At 38.3% G+C, this 12,628-nt stretch overlaps 1 protein-coding gene across 2 annotated transcripts in view; it reads right to left on the bottom strand.

The window, feature by feature from the left end:
- PATJ (PATJ crumbs cell polarity complex component) overlaps positions 1–12,628 on the bottom strand; it is a 415,355-nt gene that overhangs the window by 101,394 nt on the left and 301,333 nt on the right. For both annotated transcript variants that reach the window (XM_010591221.3, XM_010591223.3), the window contains exon 30: positions 8,854–8,926. In XM_010591221.3, the coding sequence (XP_010589523.1) occupies positions 8,854–8,926 (73 nt within the window). The remainder of the gene's footprint in view (positions 1–8,853; positions 8,927–12,628) is intronic.

Below are 12,628 nucleotides of genomic sequence, written 5' to 3'. Positions count from 1 at the left end.
ACTTTTCTAGGATGGCTAAACATTATAAAAGAATGTTCATGTTTAAATGAGGCATAGCAAAGAACTATGCAGATTTTGTCCTGAGAACGGAATGGCTCATGTCGTAGAGTCTTCAAAATATCCCCACTCACCAGAAGCTTAGAAAACAGCAACCAGTCAGCAATGGGAAGGGAAACTAGGTCAGCAAGCATGGTTGGTTTCTAAGGCACAATTGTATCACAGTGGTTTGAAGACCATCTGGCTGACGGATGGTGGCCCATTGACACCTAAGATGACTCAGCTGATCCAGGCGGCTGAGTGTCCCCTTCCTGTCTTACTGATCTTCAAACCACCTGTCCAAAGCTGCCTGCTCAGCCAAGGGTGCTCAAGCAGAATGACCTTTCCCCATGAAGACCACAGTCAGTAGATTCCACTGTGAATTATGTTTTATAGATGAAGGAAAGCAAAAGGCAAGGTTCTTGATTGTGCGTCTAACCCAGCCTTGACAAAAAGACTGGGAAGAAATGTTGTTCAATCCCCCTAGAGAAGTCTTTTTAAATCTTCAGAAAGTTAGTCATTGCCTCCCCTGGGCTCCTCTATGTAAAGTGATGATAAATTTTTTTTTCTCCCCATATTCACTAAAAAACCCATTAAACCCGTTGCTGTCGAGTTGATTCCAACTCAAAGTGACCATATAGGACAGAGTAGAACTGCCCCATAGGGTTTCCAAGGAGCAGCTTGTGGATTTGAACTGCTGACCTTTTGTAAGGTTATGACCTTATGTAGCTCATAACCACTGTACCACCAGGGCTCCATATTCACTAACTAGTTGCCACCAAGTCAGTTCTGACTTATGATGACCCCATGTGTGTCAGAGTACAACTGTACTCCATAGAATTTTCAGTGGCTGATTTTTTGGAAGCAGATCATGAGGTCTTTCTTCCAAGGCACCTCTGGGTGGACGTGAACTGCCAACTTTCCGGTTAGCAGCTGGACATGTTAACTGTTCGCACCACTCAGGGACTCTTCATATGCACTACTTGCCTTGGATTTCTCCCACATTAGACAGTGAGAACCTGGAGCTGTAATTATGTTATTACAGTTGGGAGTGGGTTCTCAAGAAATGTGAAACTACAGGCAGTCCCTGGGTTACGAATGAGATTCATCTTTACATCTGTCTTTAAGTGGAATTTGTAGGTAAGTCAGAACAGGTACATAAGTTCTTATTTAGCATCAGTCAAATATCTGTCTTAGTATATAGCATATATTTTACCTTTCTATGCATATAAAACACTTAAGAAACTCTTCCGAACCTCACAATGGTTTCATGGGTGTCACAAAGTAGTACCTGTGCTTGATATTATAAACCACTGTATTTAATTCAAATTTTAAATATAATAGGATTTATGGCATTCTGTTCTTAAGTACAGGCTATCCATAATTCAGATGCTCAAATTGCCTATAATTAAGGGCTTTATTATGACTGGGAAAACATTTCTGCTCAGGTAAATGTTCAGTGTTCTTTCCTCATTTAACATGACAAAAGAGTATATTAGTATATATAACTGTTTTCCCTTTTAACTGATTTAAGATTTGACTAAGCAAAGTATATTTAAAAAGAGAACCTACTATATTTCACTGATACAAAGTTCTTCTTTTTTTAATAAAACTTATGTTGGCTTATATTTCACCATTCCATGGTTCCTAAATCCAATCCCTCTTCAAAAAAATCACAGAATGATGTATTAGTCTCATTGCCAGCCTAAATTCACAAATATTTCTTTCTGCAAAGCCATATTTACTAGATGTGACAAACTGAATTTGTTCCTTCTACCCCCAGTCATAAACGCATTTACCAGGCTACTTGGAATTCCAGAAAGGCTATGCACAATTAAAGATAAAACAGAAGTTGTGATAATTAAACTCCCTGCCTAATCTAACTCTCTATTCTTTATGAGGTCTCTCCCTTATTTCACTTAGTATTGAAAAAAACATGACTTCTGAGAAAAAGACAAAAAATTAAAGTTCTTGCTTTTATAAGGATATTTTGAAAGATTCAGCCTGACTTGTCAAGGAATGGAATAAATATCTTGAAAGCCAAGTATACTTGAGCCCTCATTACATCTTATGAAATCACTGCAGTGGCTTTCTAATTGTACTTCCCATTTCAAGACACCTTTGGTGTTCCTTTTAGACTAATTTACAGAAGTAGAGCCCTGATCCGACTACTTCGTTTTTCAACAGCTCAAAGTGCTTAAAGCATGAAATTCAAACTTTCTGAGATTTAAATTCAACTCTCTAATTTGACCTCAATTTATTTTTCTAAACTTATCTTCTATTATTTTCCTTAATAAACCTTGCACTGGGGAGTAAGTGGTCAAGAAGACAATTAACCTGGCCCTTGAGATGCATACAATTTAGTGCGGTGCTTAGGGTTTTAAATGTTTAAAACAACAAGATAATACGAAGGAAATACGAGTAACAAAGCCCTAGCTGGAAAAGCCAAAACCCATTGCCGTCAAGTGGATTCCAACGCATAGTGACCCTATAGGACAGAATAGAATTGTTCCATAGAGTTTCCAAGGTTGTAATCTTTATGGAAGCAGACTGTCCCATCTTTATGCATCAGAGTGACTGGTGGGTTTGAACAGCTAAACTTTCAGTTAGCAGCCAAGCGCTTAACCACTGCACCATCAGGACTGGAAAACTCACTGAGAAATGGGTCCCTCTTTATAACCCCCGGGTGACATCACACAAAGGACAAAGGATAATTTTTACTTTGTAAATGAATTGTGAGTATTTAACTATGAAGGGAGTAAAGATTATTGACCGGAATGGTGTGGATGAAGTTGATCACAATAATTGTACCTCATATTTGAATGCTATTATAATCCAGACCCATGCTTATTATTCTGTATGTATTATTTTATTCGTTTTGGTCATAGAGAACTTCTTAGAAGATTACAGAAAACAGTTCTTCAAAAAATTGGTAGTTGCGAATTAACCATGAAGTGGGAAGGCAGCCCAGATAGAAAGGACAATAGGAGCAAAGACATAAAGGTGGGAGAGATCAAGTTATGTGGGGGAAAAAAATCAACAGATATATATGGAGTGTCCAGAACATTTTTATGTATTAACAAGAAAAGAAGGTTGATAAATATGGTTGTAGAGGTAAATAAACCCATAAAAAACCCACTGCTGTTGAGTCAATTTCGACTCATAGCGACCCTATATACAAAGGCTTAATTCAAACCTAAGAAGTGAAGATTTGGTCTGACAGGCAAGGGGCGGGTATGGAACACTTTTGAGCAAGATGTCAAACACACTGAAGTGATAAGAAAAAAAAAAAAAAGCCTGTGTTGTATGTAACTGTTGAAAAATGGAAGATCATGGAGGCTAGGAGATCTGCTCAACGGCTGCAATACTATAACTATCTAAAAAATCTAATACCTACATTAAAAAAAAAACCTATAGATATCTAAAAAAATCTAATAAAATGAGTTCTTACTGTGTGCCAGGAATAGTGTTATTTTATAAACATAATTTAATTCTTCCCCCAAATCCATAGAATTAATTATTATTACCAAGCCCATTTTAAAAGTGAGGAAATGAAATGCTTTACATCTTAAATGGTTCAGATTCATTCTACTAATAATGGCAGAACAAAGATTAGGACTCAGATGTCTGACTTCCGAGATGAGGTTCTTAATTACTGTGCCATACACCTGCCTAAGGGTATTGCAGTAGAAATGCTAATAATGTCTTACAAATGTACATAGCTGCATGGATTACAAAGTACATTTACCGACATTTAGTAGTTAATCCTCATAACTACCTGTTGGCAAAGGCAGGGGAAGCTATTAACCCGGCTTACAGAAGACGAGACTTTGAGAGGCTGTCTTTCCCAAGGTCATACATCCAATGGTTAGAGCCAAGGTGAGAATCTGCACCTTCAAACTTCTCATTCAGTGTTCTACTAGCATTCTTGTTCACTCTACTGGCACACAACTCATGAAACAATTTTGTTTTCTACTCTATCCCTGGCATCCAGAACTGTGCCTGACATATAATACGGCTCAATAAATATCTGCTGAATAAATGAATGAGTATGAGATGCCGTTATTATACTAATAAAAACCCAAACAAACCTCTTCCAACTCATTGCAACCCTACAGAAGTACTATTCAATTGTGCTTAATTATTGTCAGCAGATATAATTTAATAATCACATGGCTGTATTTGCTCTATTTGGTTATGATTTAAATGGACAACAATATGCTAGAAACCCTAGTAGCATAGTGGTTCAGTGCTACGGCTGCTAACCAAAAGGTTGGCAGTTCAAATCTACTAGGCACTCCTTGGAAACTCTATGGGGCAGTTCTATTCTGTCCTATAGGGTAGCTATGAGTTGGAATCGACTCAATGGCAATGGGTTTGGTTTGCCTTTTTTTTTTTTTTTTTTAAGCAATATGCTGGATAGGAGTTATGCTTAGGCATTCACCAGGAAAGAGTTGTAGGGGAGAAGGGCTTATCCAGAAGGGCTACAAAGGCAAATGGGAAGGGATGAGGAAGCATTTGGGGAACCAGAGCATATCTGTGCACTTTATACACCATCCACAGAAGGGTTATCACTCATCACCTGGTGGCAGTTACCAGAGGTCAACAGTCCAGAGAAGGAACCAAAACTAAAAAGCCCTCTTGAGAATATAATTCAAATTGTGATGGTACAATAGAAACATCACATAGTATATCCTTTTAGAGAAAAGTATTTATTACTTATTTTTAAATTCAAATGTGATTTAATTATTTTTGAAAAGGAAATGAAATAATGGCACATTCAAATTTGATTTAAATAGTGTGAGAAGGTTCTTGAAACTTAACACTGGCATTATTCATTATTTATATTTTACATATGTTACTAGTCTGCTTTATTTAAAAATAAAATCAGTCTTTTAAATTTTCAAAATATGATGACTTACTGTGAATGACATCAGGTTATTTTTCTGACTTATTGCTACTGATGCTGCAATGATTAAGGTATTAGTAAACTTTATTAATTTTTTACAATTGACTTAATAACAATTTCCTTAGTTATTACAGAAACATTTTTGTAGTTAATATAATTCAAAAAATGAAAACAATACCTACTTTTGTGTAATATACTTAAATATTGAGGATATAATACACTTAAACGTTTGAATAAATAAACAGTCCATATTTATTGAACACTTACTTTGTGCCATGTGCTGTTCTAAGTGCTTTATATACATTATTTCCTTTACTCTTTATGGCAACTCTATAAAGATTCGGTGATAAAACCCCCAGGGGCAGATGAGGAATAGCATAGCTTTTAACGGTATATTATTTAATCTCTCTAAGCCCCAGTCTCTACTTTTGTAAAGTAGAAAAATGAGAATACTGTCTCATAGTCTGAATGGAAGTGTGACATAGGACAGCATATTGAAAGCATCCACAATAGGGCCTGACATAGTAGATACTATATCCAATCATTGAGCCCTGGTGGTGCAGTAGTTAAGCACTCGGCTGCTACCAAAAGGCCAGCAGTTTGAACCCACCGGCAGCTCCTCAGGAAAAAGATGTGGCAGTCTGCTTCTGTAAAGATTACAGCCTTGGAAACCCTCTGGGGCAGTTCTACTCTGTTCTGTAGGGTCGCAATGAGTCAGAATCAACTCTATAGCAACAGTATTATATTCGGCTATCCTCTTATCCTATAAGTGCTGCCCTTTCAATAAGAAGGGAGCAGAAAACAGCCCTTGAGTATAGACTAGAGAAGATATGCTGTTGACATCACAAGTCATTTCTGTCAGAAGAAAACAAAGTAACCCAAACCAAACCAAACTGAGGACCCCAGAAACTGTCCTCCAAAACTAAATATTAACACCAACAGTACACATTTCCCTACTCTAAGTCACGAAAGCTAGGTCTCACAAAAGCTTTATAACTTCGAGATAGATTAGTTTTCTTGGCCACTATACAGGTACTTCTCTTTTGCACTGAGAAAAAAAATACATGCAGTAAAACAAAAATTCCTCAGGGATGATATATTGATGGGAACATTCATAAGTCAACAGTATTATAGGAAGAAAGATTTATATGAAATTCTATAGATACAAGAATTAGGAATTAAGTACTAACATTTATTGGGTAGTTGTCACGTGCCAAGCACTGTGTGAAGTAATACACACACACACACCTATTTTAATCTTAAAAAGAGATGGAAACTACTGTTATCTCCCTAGATAAGGGAGGGTTGAGGAGGTTAATGTCACTACCCAAGGTCACGCTTACAGTGAATTTTAGTGTTAGGATTTGAACTGAAATAGTCTGAGGAGCCCTGGTGGCACAGTTGGTAAGCGCTCGGCTCAGCAGTTTGAATCCATCAGCTGTTACGAAGGTAAATGCTGTGGCATTCTGCTTCCATAAAGATTTACAGCCTTGGAAACCCTATGGGGAAGTCCTACCTATAGGGTCACTATGAACCTGAATCAACTCAAAGGCACCTAACAGGCTCTGGGGCCCATCCTCCACCACCATGCTAACTGCCCACCTTAGGTCTTAATTAGAATGAAAATATCTAGTGCTGACAAGGCTGTGGCTTGATAGCTATGGTTGGGGAGGCACTACGTATCACTACAATCTTTTTAGGTAATAAGTGGTAATTTAGTTTAAAACTTTAAACATATACGGTTTTTGACTCAGCAATTTTAAATTGGGACTCTATGCTAAAGAAATAAAAGTACTATGCAATGACTGATACACAAATTTTGGTACTGTTTTTACTGGGAAAAAACACTGGAGATCATTTGAATGTCAATCAATTGGAAAAAATATAAATCATGATAGACTATATTAAAAATATGTCATGGGAAACATACTTACTGACCCAGAGAGACGACCATTACATATGTTAAGTTTAAAAAAAAAAAAAAAAAATCCAGGTTTCTTTTAAAACAAAGAAGGATGCATAATGGGCATCTTGAACTTAACCTATTCAAAACAGAACTCTTAATTTCTCTTCCCTGCTGAAAAACAGCTGTTCTTCAATGAAGTGTAGTAAATGGCACCATTATCCACCCAGCTGCTCAAGCCAAAAATCTAGGTTCATCCGTGATGTTCTATTTTTCCCTCAGCTCCCATATTTAATCAATCAAGTCTGACTTAACCACCAAAATCTGTTCTGATTTTCTTTGCTTCCACTGCCAACACCTCATCTAAACCACAATCAGGTCTCACCTGGGCTTCTGTCGTCCAGTGAATTGCTTCTACCTTACTGCAATCCATTCTCTACTTAAACAACAAAAACCAGACCCAAAGTTGCCCTCGAGTTGGTTTCGACTCATAGGACAGAGAACTGCCCGTAGGGTTTCCAGGAAGCAGCTGGTGGATTCGAACTGCCAACCTTTTGGTTACCAGCTGAGCTCTTAACCACTTTGCCACCAGGGCTCCTTAGCAGCCATTTAAAATTGTAAAGCAGGCCACCTTATTCCTCTGTTTAAAACCTTCCAGTGACTTCTACTGCAGATAGAATAAAATTCAAACTTCTTATTCTTTAAAGTCTCTCTCTCTCTCTCTCTCTCCGTCCTCTGTCATATTCCACTTCTTTTTCTGGCTACCAATATGTTCCCAGCCACATTCTTCAAACATCTCAAAATGTCACACTCATTCTCGCTTGAGAGTTTTCTGTCTCCTCTACAGGAAAGCTCTTCCCCCTGATTTTTGTATTCTGGCTCCTTCTTATCATTTAGATCTCATTTAAATTTCATCTTGTGCAAGAGACCTTCTCTATGACTAATCAAAGTGGTCACCCGATTTTGTCTGCAAGGCACTGACTACTATCTGACAATTCTCTCAGTTTATTTATTTGTTAATTTCTTATCTTTCTCCCCTCTTTACAATCTAAGCTGAACCATGGCAAGAAGACTACTCACAGCTATATCTCTAACATCCAAAATAGTGTCTGACATATAATATGCACTCACTGAATATTTTCTGAATGAATAAAAATAATGTATAACTGATTTTTTTTGAACATTTTATTATGCTCTAGGTGAAGGTTTACAGAGCAAATTAGTTTCCCAATCAATAATTTATAAACACATTGCTCCATGAAATTGGTTATAATCCCCACCATGTGTCATCACTCTCCCCTTTACCACCCTAAGCTCCCTGTTTCCATTCATCCTGTTTTCCTGCCTCTTCCCGCCTTCTGATCTTTGCTTTTGGGGAGATGTTGCCCTTTAAGTCTCATACAGGTTACTGCTCTAAGGAGTACTTTCCTCATGGGTGTTACTGTTTATTTTATAGGTCTCTTATTTGGGTGATCTCCAGGAGTGGCTTCAGTTCCTAGTTAGAAGGGTGTCTAAGGACCTTCGTCTCAGGGGTTCCTCTAGCGTCTATTGGACCAGTAAGTCCGGTCTTTCGTATGAATTTGAATTTTGTTCTACATTTTTTTTCCCCACTCTAACAGGGACCTTATATTGTGATCCTGGCCAAAGTGGTTAGTGGTATTAACAGGGAACCATCTAATTCTTCTGGTCTCAGGCTAGTGGAGGCTGTGATTCCCGTGGTCCGTTAGTTCCTTGGACTAATTGTTTCCTTGAGTCTTTGATTTTTTTCACTCTACTTTGTTCCAGAAGGAAAGACACCAATAGTTTTCTGACTAAATTTTTACTAAAAAAAAAGGACCCTATATATACCTGTTTATCTTTGTTGTAGAAACAAAGAGTTGGAGAGATACTAAACAGTAAGCATTAACTTGAAAAGCCTATGGAGCAGTTCTACTTTGCATACATGGAGCCACGAGTAGAAATCGACCGGACAGCACCTAACGACAACAATTAGGAGCCACCTTACCTCAACAGAAGATGGGGAACTTGACGGTAATGGGAAGGGAGCAACAGCCATCTGATTGACTGCATCTTCATTTCTGTGAAATGTTAAAATAGGCAGAATCAGTACACATTAAATGTTAAGTTTCTGGTTCAAATTACAATCACTTCCTTGGTTCTCAGTTGGAAATGCACTGTAGAATAAAAAAATAAACATGTACTGGTTCAAAGCATACAAAGCTAACAAGGACAATGAGACGTATTACTCAAGGTATAGTAAAATACAATTATTAGTGACAAATAATGATGATGCTAAGAGTTAACCAAATCCCACTTAGTAAGTCAGGCACTACAGAGGATAATTTTGGAAAGGCATCAATTCTTTCCATGCTATGGAGTATAAATTTTTCAAATGGGTGTATGTAACCTTTAGGCCCCATTAATGTCTAGAACATCTTGTTCTTTGAACTGGAAAGGCTTTCAGCCTCCTCACTTGGCTTCTTAGTTCTCCCAAATGAAAGATGACAAGATGTGTACAAGGGGCCCTGCATGGGTGATGCTGTGAGGAGGAGTGATGGAAGGGGAGAGAGCAGAGATCTAGACAGTCAATGTGTTGAAGGTTAGGTTAGGTTAATTCTACTTCTCATTATCCTCACTGGAGCAGAGCAGGTGGGGGTAGAACCTGATTACCAGGGTGATAGGCACATAACAGCTCCTAGAAGATCAGTTATGACTTTTGAGGGGCTACTTCCACCACATTTACTGGCAAATGGTAGGCAGTGGTTCTGTGAGAGATGATAACTATCCTTTGCTATTCATTCATAATACAGGACCAATACTATCAATTATTTCAAATTTATATGAAACGTTTGACTTTATATTTCACAGTATAAACCAAGGAAGCTGACAAAAATGCTTCTTCGTGGTGTGTAAAGATCTAAGACTCTTCACAGATCTATCTCTCCAGATGTTCAGTGTATCTAGAATAACCTCGATGGACTTTAGAGGGCACTCAAAATCCAGCCCCATTTAATTTTTTTTTATTTCTTACCCACTGGACAGTGAGTGCATTGACCTGCGTCATTCTGGCTTTGGTGCTTAACCATATCACTGCCTTTACCAGAAATGCCTTTCTTTATTCAATTTATACCCTGCCCACTATATTCCAGTATGAGTGCAATAAACTTAATCAAGTGAATTATTTCCTTGAGTTCAAAGATTATCTCTATATTTATGTCTTCCCAATTTATATATTTAGCCTAGATCTTTGTCTGAGCTTAAGATCTGCATATCCAACTCCTACTTCACACCTCCACTAGATGTCTTACAAGAGACTCAAATAAAATAAAGCCCTTTTGGGTTTATCCCACTTAGTCCCCAGATGGTTTTAGAACTAATCCTCCACACCTGAGTAAATGTCAACAACATCTGCCCAGTTGTTCAACCAGGAACTGAGGAGTCATTCTTGAAACCTCTCACCCCTCATCTGTACATTCAATCCATTGACAAGTCTTATTGATTCTACCTTCTTAACATAGTTTGAACCTTTCTATGTCTTCTTATCCTATCCTATTGCAAGCCATCTTTACTTCTCACCTGAATGAATGTTAAGAGCATCCCATTTGGTCTCCCCACTTCCACTCTTTCCTCCTCTCTCTAGTCTATTCTTCATGCAGCAGAGTTGTGGTCAACACATATGAATAGGATTATATTTCTATCCCCAGTATAAAATCATCCTGTGGATCTTTTTTGTATTTAGGATCAAGACCAGACTGTTAATGTGCCTACAAGGCCTTGAGCAATCTGGCTTCTGCCCCTTTCTCAGAAAGTCTTTCAGCCTCCTCACTTGGCTTCTTAGTTCTCCCAAATGAAAGATGACAGGATGTGTACAAGGGGCCCTGCATGGGTGATGCTGTGAGGAGGAGTGATGGAAGGGGAGAGAGCAGAGATCCAGACAGTCAATGTGTTGAAGGTTAGGTTAGGTTAATTCTACTTCTCATTATCCTCACTGGAGCAGAGCAGGTGGGGGTAGAACCTGATTACCAGGGTGATAGGCACACTATGCTTCACCACAGCCACACTGGCTTTCTTTCTATTTCTCAGCTGAGCCAAGATACACACAGCTCAGGTCCTTCTCTTACTCTATTCTCTTCTGTTCTGCATGGCTATCACCCAAATTATTTGTCTGATTTACTCCTGTTTCCTCCCTTCATTGCTCACCATAAATGTCCCTTCCTGAAACAAGCCTTCCAGGACCTCCATTACATGCTTACATCACCCTATGAAATGATGGCATTCATACTTCTGTTTCTTTCGTAATTTACATACTTGATTTGTATGAACATTTTTCCTTCAAGTCTATCTGTCCCTCTAGACTGTAAGCACTTCAAATACAGGACTCATGCTCTTCCTACTCTCTATTACATATCTAGAGTAAACACAATGCCTGACAAATGGTTTGCACTTATATACTCATTTTAAAAAAGGAATGAATGAGATGAAATGTAATAATGACTAACTTCAACAAAGAAACAGAAAGGTATGAGTCTGAGGCCCATCCCTGGCACAGTAACTAGCTGTGGGACTTTGAAAAACATCACTCTCAGAGTCTTAGTTTCCAAATCTCTTAAGTGGGTAGTTTGAACTAAGTTGGTGTAAATTCTTAGTGGAATGAGACAGAGTATAAATAAAGAGGTAGATACATATATCTTTTTAGAGATAATACACCAAGAAGTATTTTACAATGTGCAACTATTTTAGGAGGGAGCATATGATCAAGAGCAGATGGTATTAAGGGAAGAAGACCAAGTTGCAGGGAAGGCATTGGAGAAAAACAAGGTACCAAGAATTGATGGAAGACCAACTGTGATGTTTCAACAAACGGATGTGATGCTAGAAGCACTCACTCCATGCAAAGAAATTTGGAAGACACAGCTACCTGACCAACCAACTGGAAAAGATTCACATTTGTGCCCATTCCAAAGAAAGGTGATTCAACAGAATGCAGAAACTATCAAACAGTATTGTCATGGATTGAATTATTCCCCCACAAAATGTGTGTATCTTTTGGCTGGGCCTTGATTCCCCATATTGTGTGATTTTCCTGTATGTCATAAATCCTGCCTCTATGATGTTAATGAGGGAGGATGGGTGGCAGTTGAGTTAATGAGACAGGACTCAATCTATAAGACTGGATTGTGTCTTGAGGCAATCTCTTGAGATATAAAAGAGAGAAGGAAGCAGAGAGACAGGGGAACTCATGACACCAAGAAAGCAGTGCTGGAAGCAGAGCGTGTCCTTTGGACCCAGGGTCCTTGTGCAGAGAAGCTCCTAGTCTGGGGGAAGATTGATGAGAAGGCTGATAGAAAGAGAAAACCTTCCCCTGGAGCTGACACCCTGAACTTACTGTGAGAAAATAAATTTCTCTTTGTTAAAGCCATCTACTTGTGATATTTCTGTTATAGCATAGCAGCGCTAGATAACTAAGACAATCATTAATATCACACACAAGTAAAACCTTGCTGAAGATAAGTCAAAAATGGTTGTAGCAGTACATCAACAGGGAACCAGAAATTCAAGCCAGATTCAGAAGAAGACACGGAACAAGGGATATCATTGCTGATGTCAGGAAGATCTTGGCTGAAAGCAGAGAATACCAGGAAGATGTTTCCCTGTGTTTTATTGACTATGCAAAGGCATTCAACTGTGCAGATCATAAAAAATTATGGATAACACTGAAAACAATGGGGATTCCTGAAGAGTTAATTGTCCTCATTAGGAACCTGCACTTAGACCAAGAT

This window comes from Loxodonta africana, chromosome 3, assembly GCF_030014295.1.
Source record: "Loxodonta africana isolate mLoxAfr1 chromosome 3, mLoxAfr1.hap2, whole genome shotgun sequence".
Taxonomy (NCBI): Eukaryota; Metazoa; Chordata; class Mammalia; order Proboscidea; family Elephantidae; genus Loxodonta; species Loxodonta africana.
This window is presented reverse-complemented; position numbering and strand designations above follow the sequence as displayed.